This window comes from Leucoraja erinacea, chromosome 10, assembly GCF_028641065.1.
Source record: "Leucoraja erinacea ecotype New England chromosome 10, Leri_hhj_1, whole genome shotgun sequence".
NCBI lineage: Eukaryota > Metazoa > Chordata > Chondrichthyes > Rajiformes > Rajidae > Leucoraja > Leucoraja erinaceus.
In genome coordinates, this window is record NC_073386.1 from 44,009,964 (window position 1) to 44,030,029 (window position 20,066).

The window sequence follows — 20,066 nt, forward strand, 5'->3', positions numbered from 1 at the left end:
CCCAATTCCTCCGCCTACGCCGCATCTGCTCCCAGGATGAGACGTTCTACACCAGGACATCGGAAATGTCCTCGCTCTTCAGGGAACGGGGATTCCCCTCCGCCACCATAGATGAGGCTCGCACCACGGTCTCATCCATACCCCACAACACTGCTCTCTCTCCCCATTCCCGCACTCGCAACAAGGGCAGAGTCCCCCTGGTCCTCACCTTTCACCCCACCAGCCAGCAAATACAACAAATAATCCTCCGCCATTTCCGCCACATCCAACGTGACCCCACCACTCGCCACATCTTCCCATCTCCCCCCATGTCTGCCTTCCGCAATAACCGCTCACTCCGCAACTCCATCCCCTACTCCCAATTCCTCCACAACTGTCAATTTTTCCCTTCCCTCTCGTACCACCCCCTCCCCGGGCACTTTCCGTTGCAACGGCAAGAAATGCAACACCTGTCCCTTCACTTCCCCCCTCGACTCCATTCAAGGACCCAAGCAGTCGTTCCAGGTGCGACAAAGGTTCACCTGTATCTCCACCAACCTCATCTACTGCATCCGCTGCTCTAGATGTCAGCTGATTTACATTGGGGAGACTAAGCGGAGATTGGGCGATCGTTTCGCCGAACACCTCCGCTCAATCCGCAATAACCTACCTGAACTCCCCCTCCCATTCCCAATCCGACCTCTCTGTCCTGGGTCTCCTCCATTGCCAGAGTGAGCAACACCAGAAATTAGAGGAACAGCACCTCATATTCCGCCTGGGTTGCTTGCGTCCGGATGGCATGAACGTTGAATTCTCCCAATTTTGCTAACTCTTGCTGTCTCCTCCCCTTCCTTAACCCTCGAGCTGTCTCTTCCCATCCCCCCGCCCTCGGGCTCCTCCTCCTCCCTTTTTCCTTCCTTCTCCCCCCCACCCCCATCAGTCTGAAGAAGGGTTTTGGCCCGAAAAGTCGCCTATTTCCTTCGCTCCATAGATGCTGCTGCACCCGCTGAGTTTCTCCAGCATTTTTGTGTAGCTTATATTAATAGAACAGTACAGCATAGGAACAGGCCCTTCAGCCACAATGAATTTTGTGCGGGTGTGTGTGTGTACACACACACACACACACACATATATGTGTGTACCTGTGAGTGTGTGCATATACACTGCATGTTTTTCTCTCTCAGTTATTATATTGGTTACAGTGTACTATGTTTACATATTCTGTTGTGCTGCAGCAAGTAAGAATGTCATTGTTCTATCTGGGACATATGACAAGGAAACACTTGTGACTCTTGACTACACAAAGTATATGCAACAGAATGCAGTTCTGCAACCATTAAATTCATGTCTTTTCTTGAAAGATGTACAATGTCAAGGAGTTATGGCTTGTCCCATGTACTACTGAATTAAACTGCTATGAACACTTTAAGCTAAAGCTCAGAAATTCCTCTGAGGGAAACAACACTAAATTTGATGACCAGGATGCATCCATGAAGGGGACACCCATGCTGAGAGTGAAGAAATGCTCCTCATGTTCCTTTTAAATCTTGACACTTTATTAAATCTATATCCTCTGGTTTTTCATTTTCCCTACCCCGAGTAAAATTATCTATTCATTCACCTTATCTAATCCCCTCATGATTTTATCACCTCTGTGAGATCACCCCTCAGCCACACACACTCCAAGGTATAAAGTCCTAACTTGCCCAACCTTTCCCAATAGCTCAGGCCCTGAATTCCTGGCAACATCCTTGTGAATCTTTTCTGCACTGTTTCTCCCCATTTTCTGTCTGAATTTTTTTGTTACTATTCAGAAGTTCTAAACCAAAGATGAATCAGTGAATTGTTCCCTTATACATACATTCCAATGTCCTAAAACATTAGATCTATTATTACCTTCTTCAATTATTGTCTTCCGATGTTCAGACTGATTATATAAGATAGACCCTTTGATTTATTCCATGGCTACTCCTCTCCAAATCCTGATGTACTTTTTTAGCTCCTCGCCAAGAATTTCTGTCGCTAAAAAAAACTCCATCTGGAAGACCAGATAAAATGATTCCATATTTTAACCGCCTTTCATTGGAATAGAGTCAAGTCCAAAATTGGCATCAGTAAAACTAGGTTTCCTTTCAAAGTGCCCACTGCAGAAAAGACCAAAAGCAAAATGGAGAAAAGTCAAGATTAATTATTAAGAACAAAAGATAAAAATAACTCCAGCTACAATTAGCTTCCTTCTTTGAAAAAGCAAGTCGTTTTTGTACTTGCAGACAGCTGACAATTTGCACTAGCACTGGATTTTAATACACAAAGGCAATTCACTCCAATTTTGCCAATTTTGAAGACTTTATCCCTGTTAGTGGAGCTGAATGGAGAACCACCAAATAAAAACTTCCACATCCCTCCTCACAAATCATTCCATGTGTCAGTTCTGTCTAACCCAAATATTAACACTAATTCTTAAAGCCACGTCTTTGACCAAAGGCTTAGAGGATTAAGATGACTGAACCATATCATTTATTACTTTATCAGCCTCTCAGGAATTTTTGTTGGTGTTGTCAATTCCTTCTCCCACTGTCATCTTCACTTCCCAAGTTACCTTAATTCATGCAATGCCCTCCTTCACAATTTAGGAACAGAGTCAAGTCTAGAGGCACTTTTGCAAATAGCTAACTAGATTAGATATGCTTCAGTAGTGAAGTTGATCTGTGACACTACATTCCCACAGTTAGCCCAGGCAAAGTCAAAAATTGGCACCTCGACAATTACAACATGTTCCTTAGGACTATAAATCGGAAAAATTAGTCATGGCTGCCAGTATAATATACTGTCCAGCGATGACTCTTGGAATAATATCAGTGACTTCGGCAGATACAATGAAAAGATTACGTTTTGATTTAAGAGCTTTCACCCCAAGCCTTGAAGGCAAGGAAACCAATTCCTCAAGATGGTACAGGTCAGTTAAATTGTTGAAATCACACCCAACAATAACTACCTCAGGAAGAGGCAAGGGCAAAATATTACCAGGAACAAAACTGCTACTAAATTATGTAATTGGTTGTAACACCTGCAGACGAGTACTAATTCCATTCTTGCAAGTTCGCCATCTTCACATCTGCGCTGACGGCGTGGTTTTCAACGCAGATGCACGTCTTCCTTTTCCTTAACTGTGGTTTTTCCTAGGCCATAGTCAACAGTGCCATTGGCCACAACCAATCTATTTCTTGCACCTCAGCTATGAACCCTTCTCCCCCCCCACCCTCTCTGAGCCAAAATGAGCACAGAGTCCCCTACCCTCACCATCCACCCACCACCACTGCATTCCATGGATCCGCCTTCATAATTTTCACCAACTCCAACAAAATTCCTCCGCCATTCACATCTTCCCCTCCCATTTTGGCATTCCATGCTCCCACTTCCAACAATCATTCCCTTCCTCAGTGCATAGACCAGTGGAACATCTGCTTTTTTGTCTTTCCTTGGCCCAACTAGATAGCCATTCCTGGTGCAGCAGTGATTCACAAAGCAGTGCATTATCTCCAGGGATTACATGGGTTTGGAGCAGCACTGCTTTCCCTGCAGGGTCAAACCAGAGTTTCCAGTTGGCCATCGTTTTAACTCTTCATCCCACTCCGACCTGTCTATAACATTCTCTACTATTCCAATGAAATAACCTCAAAGAACAGCACCTCACCTTGCACCTGCACATGCCGCAGTTTCAAATAAATGCTTTGTTTTGTTTGAATCAGAACTGGGCAGCGTTGCCCTTCAGACCCTGAAGGGTTATTCATCTGTAACATTGTCTCACCTTCTGTCTCTCCACATACAGGGCCCGAAAAGGTGGACATTCCCAGGTTTTGCCTTTTGGGGCTAGATTTCAGTAACATCTCCGAACTGTATTTCACAGCTTTCATACGTGCCTTTGTTTGTTTGTTTTTTTTCCTTTTCTCCTACTGCTCCTTTAATTTATTGATCAGAACCTTCCAGAAATCACAGAATCAGCTCAGCACATCTGGCCTCACCCTATCACAGATATTCCTTTTGACAGATATTCTATCTCTTCCTCATCCACTCCGCTACTTTAATTTGCCTTCTCACGTCTCCTGTTCTGATGAAGGGCCTTCAGCCGCACCCAGGTTCAGGAACAGCTAATTTCTTACAACCTTGAGCCAACCTGAACAACTCTAATCCTGCCTCAGCAGTAGACCACTATGGACCACCTCTTGCACCACTTATTTTGCCAGTTGTGGACCTGTACTTGATGGAGACATCATGCACAGCCAGCCTCCTGAATCTGGCCCACTTCACCAAGTGAGCATCAAGCCACCAACACGCCCTTCCCCACATCACCCGGCACAGAGGCCCTCCCAACTGAACACTGGCCCTTCCCAATGTCAGTGAGCGGCAATGCTACAGAAATGCTTTGACGTCTGGTTAATCAGCTCCCCCGGGTACACCAGTGTTCAAATGTCCTTTGATGTTTATGTTCTTGGCAGGAATAAATAAGAATTAATCAAATAATTTAAATATTAAATATTTTAAAATATTGCAAGTTTTAAAAATAATTAAAACATTTAACTACTAAACATGGGAAAGCACTGTGTCCCTGTGTTATGCAAGGGTTCCATTCCTGTGAACTGTCAACAATTGTTTTGCAAGTCAGAAAAGCCCATTTACCGTAACAATACAGATTGAAGGGACAAGATCCAAAACTTCACCTATCCATGTTTCTCCAGAGATGTTGCCGGACCTACTGAGTTACTGCAGCACATTCTGACCATATTGTATCATTCTGCTTGTTCTACCTATAAATTCTTATTTCATGGAATATCATCTCTGTTTATCCTAACACTACCCATAACTAAACTAGTGTAACATGTACTGTGTTCAGTAGAAACAAGGAACTGCAGAAGCTGGTTTACAAAAAAGACACAAAGTGCTGGAGCAACTCAGTGGTCAGGTTGCATCTCTGGAGAACATGAATAGGTGATGTTTTGGGTCGGGATGGTTCTTCAAACTAACTGAATCCAGTTCCAGCATCCAGAATCCTTCTTCATACTATATCCAATGTTGTTAACATTTTATTGCCTTGAAACGTTTATTGCGTAAAATCATATTTCCTTCAGTTATGTCTTCCATAACCTGGAGAGTCCCTGTACATATAAATTATTTTTTAAATGTATATTATCCAAAACCTACTCATCTTCCTAGAAGCCATTTCTCTCCTGTGAACTGATTGGTGTTATTGAACCTGGTCCAGGTTAAATGCTGGGAGAATGCAATGGGGAGGGGGGGGGGAGAGGGGTTTTCCTAATAGTCCAAGATTAGAAGTTGGGTTTTTTAAGCACCTCGCAAAGTTTCACACTCCTACATGCACACAAATACCCCTCTGTCTATTTGGTCTTCCCTTCATTCTCTGGTACTGTAAAGACAATTCTCAATTTGACCCAAGTGTTGGCTGATAATGTAATGTTATACTCTCAAATGTGTTGTATGGATCTTCAAAGTGCTTAACCATAACTCTTGGCTTTAATAAAGCATGATGATTTCCATGGTACCGGCTTATCTCATCATGATCAATTTAACACTGGGTGATTCACTTGTCGTGCAATGCTACAAGTGTTGTCTTAGGACAGCATTAGTAACTCTCCAAACTTTTACAATCCTTGCAGGAGGACATTCTCAAGTTTGGCTCCATGCACACTGTCAAGATATACTCAGCTGTGCAGTAAGCAATCTCAATTACACAGTGTAGACTTTCTGCAAATGCAAATCTGGTATTTTCACAACAGAAGGAAATAAAACCCAAATGACTAACTGTTCTATTGAACGCAGAACTTTTAGTAGCAGCCAATTTGCATCAAGGAAAGTCTCACAGACAACCTGCTTTTGCAACACCAATTGAGAGATAAATATTAGCAAAGTCACACAAAGTGTGGTGGGTGTATGGAACGAGCTGCCAGAGTAGGTAGTTGAGGCAGGTACTATTGCAACGTTTAAGAAACATTTAGACCAGTACATAGATAGAACAGATTTAAAGGGATATTGGCCAAACGCAGGTAGATGGTACCAGTGTAGATGGGAAATGTTGGCCAGTGTGGGCCGAAGGGCCTGTTTCCACACTGTAAGACTCTATGACTCTAAGCCACCAAGAAGATTTCTATTGCTCTTCTTTAAAGTGTTGTGGGATAACATGTTGCCTTCAAAAGGCAAAAAAGTCCTAGGTTTCCGGTTTCAATGAAAACATCACCACCTATCGTACAAAACGGAGGGAAATAAAAAATAAAATGCAGGCAATTCTCAGTTGAGCAGCATCTGCGGAGAGAGAACTTACCAAAGCCTTGTAATAGATAGAGTGGAGAAAAGGAGAGACCAAATGACATTGTGTGGTTGTGTTAGCTCAAAAGGCTGGTGAAAGATGAAGAGTCAAAGTGCTCAAAATACTCAGCAGGTCAGGCAGCAACTTCAATAGAGAAACAGAGATGAGGATATATCGGCAGAACAAGTGGTCTGATGTATGTTTATTGACCCAAAACATTAAATGGTTCTCTCTCTGCACGCATGCTGACTGGTCTACTCAGTATTTCCAGCACTGTCTTTATTTCAAATTTCTGCATCTGTAGAAGAATTTGAATTTGAATTATATTGGTAAAGGTACACCTGGAGAAGATGCAAACAGGAAGCAACAGTAGAAATCTGATATTAATTTTATTTTACCAGGTAGCATGAGATAACAAATCAGAGTAGCATTCCGTGCTGATACCAATTCGGAAGAAAGCTCATCACTTGAAACATTAATTCTTGTTTCATCATCTATACATGCTTCCTGATCTGTCTTTCCCAGCATTTCTGTTTTCAATCCACAACCCAAAATGCTCTTGCTTGACATAACCCAAGTTTAAATGACCTAAATTCTAAATTCATATTACCGAATATTTTAGTACAATTCAAATAAAAGGTTTCACCATTACATTTCATGGACGTTCTCATGACAACCATGTCATATTCCCAAAAGAACACACAAAGCAAGATATTGTTGGGGACAAAACAACATTCGCAGGATGTGAATGAGACCATCTCAAATCCCGCAGCTTTGCAGTCAATTTAAAACAAGCAAGTGGCATTTTCAAATAAAATAACTGAGATTTTGCTGTACATTTGCCATCTCAAATTCACCGTAGGATGCAAATGCATTCAGAATGGTGGATGCTAATAAGAATCCTAATTATCAGCCTGCCCACCTTTCCCAGCAGATACAATTTTTAATATCTGCCTCAGACAGCTGTGCGCTTGGTGTTTGAAGTGAAATGTCAGTCCGAGCTAATATGACATTGCTTGCGTTATTAGTGATTTCTGAGCACTTTGAAGTCGCAGTTCAAAGCTCGATTAAAAATTCCGATTTATTCACACAAACCCCAAGATTCTAACAGTTCCTCCAGGACTTGCTGAATGTACTTTGTTTTATGCATTTCATGGAACAATGTCATGGTAAAATAAGATGAAAAAAAATCCAGGCTTTGTCAGCGGTGCCATTTTTCAAAATAACCTTTCAGAATGACATTACAGTGGGAAACAAATCAACAATCATGTACAATAAAAGATTTTCCCTGCTACCTTGCACACAACGTGCTTTATTTCAAAAAGGTTTCAACCATTAACAAAATTAAATTGCTAATTAAATTATTAAGTTTAATAGCATCATATTGAATAGGCCACACGAATAAACAATAACGTTGGCTGTTGAGCTGTCATATTCCATCAGACTAGCACCACTAATCTATTTCATCAACGTATACCATCATGAATGGACATATTATACACACAAGTGGGGCTATCCTGCAATCTCACATAATGTGACAATAAACATACCTTTGTTTCTAATTGTGATCTGTACCAGCCTATGAAACATCAAGGTCCTATTCTGCTCCCATTTCTTAAGTCCTTATACCTCAGCCGGATTGCTCACACACCATATATCAATTTGCATTTTGACACATCCACATTTACCATTGAATTGTGATTGTGATTGCATTGTGGGCGGCACAGTGGTGCAGCGGCAGAGTTGCCATTCTTAATTGTGGTGATGTAGCTAATCTCAGACAGCTAGAGCACTTATCGCACAAACCACCCATGACTGCTGCTGCCGATTGCTATCCTCACTAACCTACTGCAATTGTCGAACAGCAGCATGATTGGCCCTAATGACACACTACAGTCAAAGAGCTTGGCCTATATTCTTGCATTTGCTGCCACTTTCTGCAAACAATCACAAGTCTCCCAAAACCTGCAAATCCAAATCATTGGAGAAATCAGAATCTCCAGAAGGATGGCAGAAAACATCCCGATTCAAATTTTCAAATCCAACCTTTTGCTGACTTGGAGCCCTTAAGTAATATAATTTGATGTAATATTAGACTGCAACATGATCTCTGTAAGCAACCGCAAGAAATATGATAGTTTTAGGGTCCAAGTTACACATATTATTAAAATTAAAATACCCGTCTTAAATAGCAAGTTAAATAAATCTGGAAACGGTACTTGTATCCTCATGATAGACACAAAAAGCTGGAGTAACTCAGCAGGACAGGCAGCATCTCTGTATAGAAGAAATGGGTGACATTTCGAGTCGAGACCCTTCTTCAGACTAGTCAGGAATAAGGGAAATGAGAGATATAGACAATGACATTGTTAGCTGTTTGTTGGGAGAAAACGAGAAGCTGGTGCGACTTGGGTGGGGGAGGGATGAAGAGAGAGAGAATGCCGGGGTTACTTGAAGTTAGAGATATCAATATTCATACCACTGGGTTGTAAGCTGCCAAGCGAAATATGAGATGCTGTTCCTCCAATTTGCGTTTAGCCTCACTCTGACAATGGAGGAGATCGACGACAGAAAGGTCAGTGTGGGAATGGGAAGAAGAATTAAAGTGTTTAGCAACCGGGAGATCAGGTAGGTCCAGGCTGATTGAGCGAAGGTGTTTAGAAAAACGATCGCCCAGTCTATGTTTGGTCTCACCGATATATAAGAGTCCACATCTTGAACAATGGATACAGGAGATGAGGTTGGAGAAGGTGCAAGTAAACATCCGCCTAACCTGAAAGGACTGTCGAGGTCCCTGGACAGAGTCGAGGGAGGAGGTATAGGTACAGGTGTTGCATCTCCTGTGGTTGCAGGGGAAGGTACCTGTGGAGGGGACTGGTTTGGGTGGGAAAGGATGAGATAACCAGAGAGTTGAGGAGGGAACGGTCTCTGCGGAAGGCGGAAAGGGGTGGAGATGGGAAGATGTGACTAGTGCCGGGATCCCGTTGGCGGTGGCACCAAGTGCTTCGAGAGGCTGGTCCTGGCACACCTCAAAAGCTGCCTACCCCCCACACTGGATCCCTATCAGTTTGCCTACCGCAAGAACAGGAGTACGGAGGATGCCATCTCAACGGCACTTCACTCCGCCCTCTCCCACCTCGACAACAGAGACACTTACGTAAGAATGCTGTTCATCGATTACAGCTCAGCATTCAACACCATTATACCATCAAAACTGATCACCAAACTCGGTAACCTGGGCATCGACCCCTCCCTCTGCAACTGGATACTGGACTTTCTAACCAACAGACCCCAGTCTGTGAGGTTAGACAAGCACAACTCTTCAACCCTCACCCTGAACACCGGCGTTCCTCAGGGCTGTGTGCTGAGCCCCCTCCTCTACTCCCTCTTCACCTATGACTGCACACCTGTACATGGTACTAACACCATCATCAAGTATGCAGATGATACAACGGTGATTGGCCTCATCAGCAACAACGATGAGCTGGCCTACAGGGAGGAGGTCCAGCACTTAGCAGCATGGTGCGCTGACAACAACCTGGCCCTTAACTCCAAGAAGACCAAGGAGCTCATTGTAGACTTCAGGAAGTCCAGAGGCGGCACGCACACCCCCATCCACATTAACGGGACGGAGGTGGAACGTGTTTCTAGCTTCAGGTTCCTGGGAGTCAACATCTCCGATGACCTCTCTTGGACCCACAATACCTCTACTCTGATCAAGAAGGCTCATCAGCGTCTCTTCTTCCTGAGGAGACTGAAGAAGGTCCATCTGTCTCCTCAGATCCTGGTGAACTTCTACCGCTGCACCATCGAGAGCATCCTTACCAACTGCATAACAGTATGGTATGGCAACTGCTCTGTCTCCGACCGGAAGGCATTGCAGAGGGTGGTGAAAATTGCCCAACGCATCACCGGTTCTTCGCTCCCCTCCATTGAGTCTGTCCAAAGCAAGCGCTGTCTGCGGAGGGCGCTCAGCATCGCCAAGGACTGCTCTCATCCCAACCATGGACTGTTTACCCTCCTACCATCCGGGAGGCGCTACAGGTCTCTCCGTTGCTGAACCAACAGGTCGAGGAACAGCTTCTTTCCGGCGGCTGTCACTCTACTCAACAACGTACCTCGGTGACTGCCAATCACCACCCCCCCCCCCCGGACACTTATTATATTTATTCAAATCGTTTGCTATGTCGCTCTTCCAGGGAGATGCTAAATGCATTTCGTTGTCTCTGTACTGTACACTGACAATGACAATTAAAATTGAATCTGAATCTGAATCTGAATCTGAAAAATGTCGGAGTATCATTTGTTGAATGCGACGGCTGATGGGGTGAAAGGTAAGGACTAGGGGGACTGTCCCCCTTGTATCCTCATGAAGCAAGCGACCAACAAGGAAGACAAATAACTGTGGGAATTATTCAAGCCCAGGATACCAAGCCTGAGCTTTGAGCTTTTATCAATGCCTGCCCACTATAATAGATGGAGAAAGAAATAAATACATAAAGCTCCTCCTGAAGGTGATTATGCTTATCTAGTGTCGTACTGTTCAAGCCAGCTAAAAGACTATCTATCTGTTCAGGCATCATAACCAAGGCTATACCACCCACAGACTTTATTGCAGCAGTCACTAGGTATCAGACACTAGAACTGAGCTAATACTCTCCTTCCAATCTTGGAAATACAATGTATTAACAATCCCACCATCGCCCCCTCCCCCCATTCTTCCCCTTATCCTCAGCTGCTGCATTAACTGTGATCAACGAACTGTGTACAAATCAGGGATCAAATGTTGGATTTCCTAATCTCAGTTTAATACCTTTTCACAGGACACCAACCACCAAAATCACTAGGGTGCTTCAAGCTTGCCTTTCTTATTATACGAATAATACAACACCAATCACATTTACTGGTGCCTAACTTATAAAAACACAAAGATGGTGAAACAGGGGGTTCTGTGAGGGTCATTAAGACCCTCACCCATCTATGTAAATCCATCCCACATGTTAAAGTGCCACACAGACCGAGCAAGTTTAGCAGTCTCTGATTACAAAGCCCATTTGCCTTCACCTTTTGTCAGCCCCACACAGACTTAAGATGCCATCCATCCTCCTGTTTGTCACTGACATCTGTGGGCAAGGAACAAAACAAAAACGATACATAGGTTTTATCGGGGGGGGCTCACTCGTTGCATTGCAAGTTGAGGAATCGTGAAGCATATTTACAAAAATCTGAACCAGTAGATTTAAAAATCAGACACTATTAAGACAAATGGCATAATATCTATTTCAGGAAAACTTGAAAAGGATGAGAAATGAATCACTATAATATTCTAAAGACATCTGAATACAAACATCAGCTCAAACGCATCACTGATGCAAAGCCTGTAATTCTTAGGACACCAGAATGGAGAAGTCACAGGTCAGAGGCACCCAACAATCCCAAAATCCTTTAATCCTCAATCTTGCAGCACCATGCCTTCCAAACACACAAGACTAAAAGAATGAAAGTATAAAGCCTAAATTAAACACAAAAATGTCAAAAAAAAGGTTAAAAGAGGCAGAGTACACATATTCTACTAGACATAGGTAATCACCAATTGAGAAATGTCCAAAAATATATGGGAGAAGAGAATGATTAGAAACGGATTAGCATTTTATTGCACAAAAGGCGTGCGGGGCATGGGAATAAATTATGAATGGCAACGTTTCCATAAAATGGGAAAAGGCAGTAATGTGCACCTGATATTGGGATGGGCAAGAACATTGCTGAGAGCAGGGAGTGAGAAGTAGGGTGAAACCTCATTGCCGGGAGGAAAGATGATCAATGGCTGGTACCAAATAGAATGGATAACGTTTGCAATGGGTGAGACTCATCCAGATTTATTTTATAAATCAATGTGACAGCAGGCGCCGATTTCCTACACTCCAATGACCAATAGACATCAGTTCACCGAGCCAAGCACATGCGAACCCACCATATTTACCAATAAGACTGGATGTAATTCCACTAACAACTTGTGCAACCAAGATCAAAGGGGGTAATAAACTTCAATATTAAGAGAACAGGTTCCCCTAAATGGAAACACAAGAGACTGCAGATACATGAATCTTGAACAAAAAACAAAGTGTTGATGAACTTATTGGTCAATCAGTATCTATGGGGGGGAATGGACAGAGGACGTTTCGGGTCGGGACCCTTCTTCAGGTCCCAATCCCAAACTCAGTTTGATTCCCCCCCTCCTCTAAATGAAAGATCCATATTATTTGGGCATTAAGATGCATCGTGCATTTTCTGCGCCAGGAATCCGAGGCCATCCACCACGTCCTTACCTGCATGTTGAAGACTCCAAGTTCGCTGGTGGCCAGCACTCGCATCTGATTCGCAAGAACTTGTGCTTCCTCCAGGATGGCGAAGTCTCCGGACTCGGGCGGCGCGGCCAATGCGGGCGAGACAAGCGAGAGCAGCAGCAGCAGCAGCAGCAACAAGGGGGCGAGGAGGGCGGTCGGGGGGCTGCAGGAACAGGCACGGCGAGTTGCTGCTGCTGCTGCTGCTACCGCCCAGGCCGAGTGTCCAGCTCCCATCTCAACGCAACGGCTGCTCCCCCTCGCCATGATGCAAAACTGTGGATGCGACAAGAAACTTCTCAAACTCTGCGGCAAACTTTCCCCCCGCTGCCGAAAAACTGTCGCCCGCATCCCCCGCCGTCCTTGAAAAACGGGTCGATCCTCCCCCGAAGGAAGTCGTTCTCCTTTATTTCTCCCCCCACTAAGCAGCAACAAAACAGACAAGAGCAGAGATTGCGCGGAGATTGTCTGCGCCCGTCCTCCGCCGCTGTGCGGATCCGCCACACGCTGCTGCTCACTCTCTGGCAGAAAAGCTCTTGGATTCCAGCGGCGGACGGTCGCTGCAAAATCCGCGCTGGATCTCCACACAAAGTGCAAGCACAATAACCATGGCAACCTCCCTGACGAAATGCAGCCAAGGAGCTCAAAATATGTTTGCAGGGAAAACGCAAGAATCGGCTTTTGTTTCCCCCCTTTTGATTTCTTACTTTTTATGTTTCACAATCATTAGCATACAAAAGTACCTTTATGAAACCCAAAACTGCTCCACATTTTATGGGCAAGGCTTTTTTGCCACTTATGCAGGATGCTAGAAAAAAAAACATTAATCCCCAGGAATGGCTCACAATCAACAGGTTTCTGTGGTATTCTGACCCACTGTATCTTTTATTGTCTCAATTTTTAGCTCTCCTCCAAACATTCCAATGTTGGCTTCTTCTAATCTCCAAATGCACCATCCTCCACGTTCCTCGTCCACTTTCTTTTCTCACTGCATTGAAATCACAACTATCTTATTGTTATCTAATTCTACTTCATCCTTTCCCGGGGTTTCAGAACTGCAACTTTTTACCTCCTTAAATCTTAATTCTTCTTAAAAACCTATAAGGTTATAAACTCAAACATGTCATTACGAACCCCTACGTCATCCTATTACTCCCCCGTCCTCTTGCACTTTTTAATCAGATAATCAAATATTTGCAAATCCAATCCACTCGAAAAATATATTCCACTCCGCTTTTTTCGGGAATGTTTTACTTGCAAATCGGAGAAGGGAGATGCTGAACCACATTTCAAATATTTTGAGTGTTTTAACAAATTGTTAAGATGTCAAGCAAAGTATTAAATAGAGAGAGAGGTTGAAAGAATGTGTGCTTGTATTATGAATTGCCGATTTTGACGCATTCTTCAAACAGTTTAATTTGTTGGTTTGCTGTGACTCGAATATCCCCTCTTATCCCATGGAGCTTGCCTGCCTGGGCAGACTTGGAAACCTGCTGGTTTGCTTTTCTTTTCTGGTCTGTGGTTTCAATTTACAGCCGAGTGGTTCTTTTATCAAGCTTCTCCTACTAACAACATCGAATACCAGTTTAAAATGTTCGAACGAATTGGATTTTTTTTTTAAACGCATTGCAGTTTTTTCCTTTCTTCTTGTTAATCTATACTTTGTGAAAGGATTATTCAAAAATTGATTTTAATTGAATATAAATATATTGCTTTTCTTGAACAGTCTGTGTTCGTCTGTTTACTTTGTGATCTAGACTGATGGTGATAACTCCATCATAACTTGCGTATTGGCTTCAATTATGCCTGCTGATCATGTGCTTGGTAAAGCTTGTTTGGATTCAGATACTGAATGTTAATTTTGTCTTCATCTATTCAGGCCCCACTGATTTCCTTCCCACCTCCCAGCTTCCACTATGTCTGTCTTTCGAATGTAGATTCCCCCTTAATGGGACGCTTGATTGTTGTTTCTGAGCCTTGCATCCGCCCCCTTTCGCTCTCAGGCCGTGGTCTTTATCACTTCAATCCAGCATCTTTCTTTGAACCCAGGTATGAACAGATGGCTGGGGCCTGAAGTTGAGGCTTGGAGTCAAGGAAATTGGGCTACAACCCAAGACTAAGCAAACACACGGGGCCAGGAGTAAGAAACCTCTGTATCTCTCAACACATCATCAGACTTATTAGCAGATTTCATAACACTGGTGAGGCTTGGTGTGATCTAGCAGGAATCTCTAACCCTTGACACACTTGGCTCTGGGTCCTGCTCAAAAAGTCTCATGCCTTTCAAAACTCTTCAATTCGAGGCTTGGAACTTTAGACCTGAAACTAATAAATACAGGGCTTGAATTGAAGAATGAAATCCTAGTCATCTCAACAACATGCTGAACTATTATCACCCAACCCAGTTGAAAGATTCTTGCACCTGCCCGTACAATATCCACATTGTGTTTGAATCAAAAACCCGCAAGCAATTTTCCTACTTCAAACCTTATAAGTTCTCAGAATTATTTTTAAAGACCTATTCTTTCAACTGTAATACCATTTTTCATGATTAATTCTTTACAAGCAAAAAAAAACATTTGTAGAGGAAGGAACTGCAGATGCTGGTTTACACCGAAGATAGACACAAATTGCTGGAGTAACTCAGCGGGACAAGCAGCATCTCTGGATAGAAGGAACGGGTGATGTTTTGGGTCGAGACCCTTTGTCAGTCCAAAACAAACATTTACTGGGTCTTCCTCACAGATTCCTATCTATCCTGGACCCCACTGAGAGAAATCTTGTTGGAGAATTTACACTTGGCCCCATTTTATTATCAACCATTTTAGTCAGCAAAAATATCAGACCGAAGATTAGCCTACGAACCATCTCAATGCATTTAAATATTTATTACAGTTTATGTTAGTTTGTACAGTTAACATAGGACAGATAGCTTATACAGCTTCTGCATTGTAACATCTAGCTACTTCTTAAACAATTTCAAAGTTGGCATTTTCATTATCATACTTAGAAAACCCATGTAATTAATCTCCTCACATAAGTCCAAATTTCACTTTTCTGTGTAATACTCTGCATTTCAGGAATATTAGAGACCTAGATTTTCTATAATCAAGAGTAATAATCTCTAGATTATTACACGAGCCCACTTGCAAATTGACTGTACAAAAAGGGCAGTATTGTGGTGCAGTTGATAAAGCTGCTGATTCATGTCTCCAGCAACATACAATCTTTCCAGACCTCGAATGCTGTCAATGTGTAGCTCCCATGTTCTCCGTGGTCATTTGGGTTTCCTTTGGGTTCTCTGGTTTCCACCCACACCCATACAGTTGTAGCTTGGTTGGTTGGTTAATTGGCCACTGTAAACTGTCCCCAGGGAGAGTGGGAAGTTCATGGGTCAATTCTGGACACAATAAATTGGATTAAGGTAGGATTAATGTAAAAAAATAGGTTGTTTTGTGGTCAGTCTAGACACTAGGGGCCAAATGGCATGTTTCTGTGACTAAGTAAGCTCAAAGAATTGCATGCATAGGTCTGCAAAGTTCATAGTCCCCTAGCACCAGTATCATTGAAAGGCAAAGCTGTGCCTCTGGGTCAGTTTAAACCTGACTACTAGAGAAGATGCATATCTACATAGTGGGAGCAAGGGATCAATGTTGCAAGGATCTAGTCTCTCAAAGAGTAGAGGGAAAGCTAAGGGGAAAGATGTTAACATAGGAAATGACTAACAACATGTTACAGGAAGGGATGGGGGTATGAATCAAAGAGTAACAGTGGGTAAGGCTGGAGATGGCAAAAATAATTTAAAAAAAAGGCAAAACTAAAGATTCTGTATTTTAATGAATATAGAATTGTAAACAAATGGATTCACTGAGAGTGCAAATATAAATAAATATGATCTGATAGTATATTTAGAAGATCTAAAGGATAGACATAAAATGCTGGAGTAGCTCAGCAAGTCAGGCAGCATCTCAGGAGAAAATAAATAGGTGACGTTTCGGGTCGAAACCCTTTGTCAGACTGCGAGTCGGGGAGGGAAATTAGAGATATAAAAAGGTTCAGAACAAATCAGCTGGCACCGATGACCATGGAAAGGTGGAGCAAGGAAAATTATCCATTGTTGGCTATGGAAGAGGTTATGGCAAAGGGATATATGGATGCAAACAGTGGAACTGGCAGGATAATTAGGGTGGGGGAAGGGCGGAGAGAGAGGGAATGCAGGGGTTACTTAAATTAGAGATATGAACTTTCATACCTCTGGGTTGAAAGCTGCCCAAATGAAATATGAGGTGCTGTTCCTCCAATTTGTGTATGGCCTCACTCCGAGATTGGCGGAGCTCCAGGACAGAAACGTCAGTATGGGAATGGGAAGGAGGGTTTAAATGTTTGGCAACCAGGAGATCGTGTAGGCCAAGGTGGACCGATTGTCCAGTCTACTTCTGCCTCAAAAATATTCAAACAGTCTACTTCCTTCAGTGGATAATCATTGTTATCCAATATCTATTCATTAGTTTGCTATTACGGCACAAATACATACAGCACAATTGACCATAATAAAGACAGCAATAATCAAGCATTAGTGAATCTGTTATAGACCTTGATAGAACCTGATATACACCTGTTAGTCATATAATGTGGAAACAGGCCCATCGGTCCAACTTGCACACGCCGACCAACACTAGTCTACACTAGATAGTATCTATTGTACCTCAACTACCTCCTCTGGCAGCTTGTTCCATACACCACCCTTTGAGTAAAAAATGTTAGGGACACAAAAATGCTGGAGAAACTCAGCGGGTACAGCAGCATCTATGGAGCGAAGGAAATAGGCGACGTTTCGGGCCGAAACCCTTCTTCAGACTGATGGGGGGGGTGGGGGGGAGAAGGAAGGAAAAAGGGAGGAGGAGGAGCCCGAGGGCGGGGGGTTGGGAGGAGACAGCTCGAGGGTTAAGGAAAGGGAGGAGACAGCAAGGGCTAGCAAAATTGGGAGAATTCAATGTTCATGCCATCCGGACGCAAGCAACCTAGGCGGAATATGAGGTGCTGTTCCTCCAATTTCCGGTGTTGCTCACTCTGGCAATGGAGGAGACCCAGGACAGAGAGGTCGGATTGGGAATGGGAGGGGGAGTTGAAGTGCTAAATGTTGCCTGTTACATTCCTATTAAATCTTTCCCCATCACCTTAAACCTATGTCCTCTGGCTTGATTTCCCTAATCTGTGTAAAAGATTCTGTGCATTTATGCTATCTATTCCTTTCATGATCTTATACACCTCTATAAGATTACCCTTCATTTATGACCACGGTATCTACATGAGACAAAGAAACATAGAAAATAGGTGCAGGAGTAGGCCACTCGGCCCTTCGAGCCTGCACCGCCATTCAATATGATCATGGCTGATCATCCAACTCAGTATCCTGTACCTGCCTTCTCTCCATACCCCCTGATACCTTTAGCCACAAGGGCCACATCTAACTCCCTCTTAAATATAGCCAATGAACTGGCCTCAACTACCTTCTGTGGCAGAGAATTCCAGAGATTCACCCCTCTCTGTGTGAAAAATGTTTTCCTCATCTCAGTCCTAAAGGATTTCCCCCTTATCCTTAAACTGTGACCACTTGTTCTGGACTTCCCCAACATCGGGAACAATCTTCCTGCATCTAGCCTGTCCAACCCCTCAAGAATTTTGTAAGTTTCTATAAGATCCCCCCTCAATCTTCTAAATTCTAGCGAGTACAAACCGAGTCTATCCAGTCTTTCTTCATATGAAAGTCCTGACATCCCAGGAATCAGTCTGGTGAACCTTCTCTGTAATCCCTCTATGGCAAGAATGTATTTCCTCAGATTAGGGGACGCCACTTTCAAGGAACTATATACCTGCACTCCTAGATCCGTCTGCTCTACAACATTCCCCAGGGCCCTGCCATTCACTGTGTAGGTACTGCCCTGATTTGACTTCCAAAAATGCAACACCTCGCACTTATCTGTATAAAATTTCACCAACCATTCCTCAGCCCACCTGCTCAACCAATCAAGATCCTGCTGCAATTTTTGACAACCATCTTTGTTATCTACAATACCACCCACCCATTGGATGAGCCGCCAGGTACATTCACAAGTTAAGGCCAGGTCTGTTTCATACAAGTCAAATGATCTCGTGCGGTACAAGGAGTCCCGTTATGATCTCTGCAAAGCCATCAAGGATGCCAAGAGACAATACCGGGACAAACTTGAGAATAGGATAACTGGCTGCAAAGCAAGGTGAGGCAACATCATTGGTGATTGTACGACTCTACCCGATGAACTGAATGCTTTCTACGCTCACTTTGAGCAGAAGGCCAACAGGGCGGTGACATCTGGCCCTTCAGACAGCAGTGTGCCTTTCTCCAGGGTGACTGTAGCGGAGGTTAGATCGGCCTTCCTGAGAGTAAACCCACTAAAAGCAACTGGCCCAGACAGAGTTCCTGGCCGTGTCCTTAGCAGCTGCACGGACCAGCTAGCGGGAGTATTCACGGACATCTTAATCACTCCCAACTCCTTTCTGAGGTACCCCTCTGCTTCAAAAACACCATCATCCCAATACCGAAGAAAAGCAAGATCTCATGCCTGAACGACTATCGTCCAGCAGCCTTGATATCCACCATCATTAAATGTTTTGAGAGGCTAGTTATGGAATGCATTAAATCCAGTCTACCCAGCGGCCTTGACCCACTGCAGTCTGCCTACCGCCACCGCAGGTCCACGGACGATGCCATCACCCTAGCCCTACACTCTTCCCTAGATCACCTAGATAAGAGAGACATCTACGTCAGACTCCTATTCATAGACTACAGCTCTGTCTTTAATAGCATCCAAGCTTATCACAAAACCCGCGGAACTTGATGTCAACACTCATCTCTGCAACTGGATCCTCGACCTCCTGACCAGTGTACCCCAATCAGTGAGGATAAGGGACAAATCATCCTCTACGATAATCCTCAACACGGGGGCTCTGCAAGGATGCATTCTCAGCCACCGTCTTTACTCCTTGTACACCCATGACGGTGCAGCCACATAGAAATCTAATTCAATTTTCAAATTCACAGATGACACCAGCATTGTGGGCCGTATATCAAATAATGATGAGACGGAGTGTAGGAAGGAGATCGAGAACCTTGTGTCCTGGTGTCATGCCAACAACATTTCTCTCAATGTCAGCAAGATAAAGGAGATAGTGATCAACTTCAAGAATCAAAGTGGTACACGTGACCCAGGTTGCATTGATGGTGCCGAAGTAGAGATGGTTGAAAATTTCAAATTCCTAGAAGTCAATATCACCAACAACCCTTCCTGGACCACCCATATTGAAGCAACAACCAAGAAAGCATGTCCCCTACAACTCTCACTAACTTCTACAGATGCATTTTTATCAGGATGCATCACAGCTTGGTT

General features: G+C 43.6%; 1 protein-coding gene across 2 annotated transcripts in view; it reads right to left on the reverse strand.

The window, feature by feature from the left end:
• Window positions 1-13,191, reverse strand: part of cachd1 (cache domain containing 1) — a 153,081-nt gene extending 139,890 nt beyond the window's left edge. The window contains exon 1 of one of the 2 annotated variants that reach the window (XM_055642075.1): window positions 12,625-13,191. In XM_055642075.1, coding sequence (XP_055498050.1) covers window positions 12,625-12,990 — 366 coding nt within the window. In that variant the 5' untranslated portion in view covers window positions 12,991-13,191. The remainder of the gene's footprint in view (window positions 1-12,624) is intronic. The other variant, XM_055642076.1, reaches the window with a different exon arrangement.
• Between the last annotated feature and the right edge of the window lie 6,875 nt (window positions 13,192-20,066).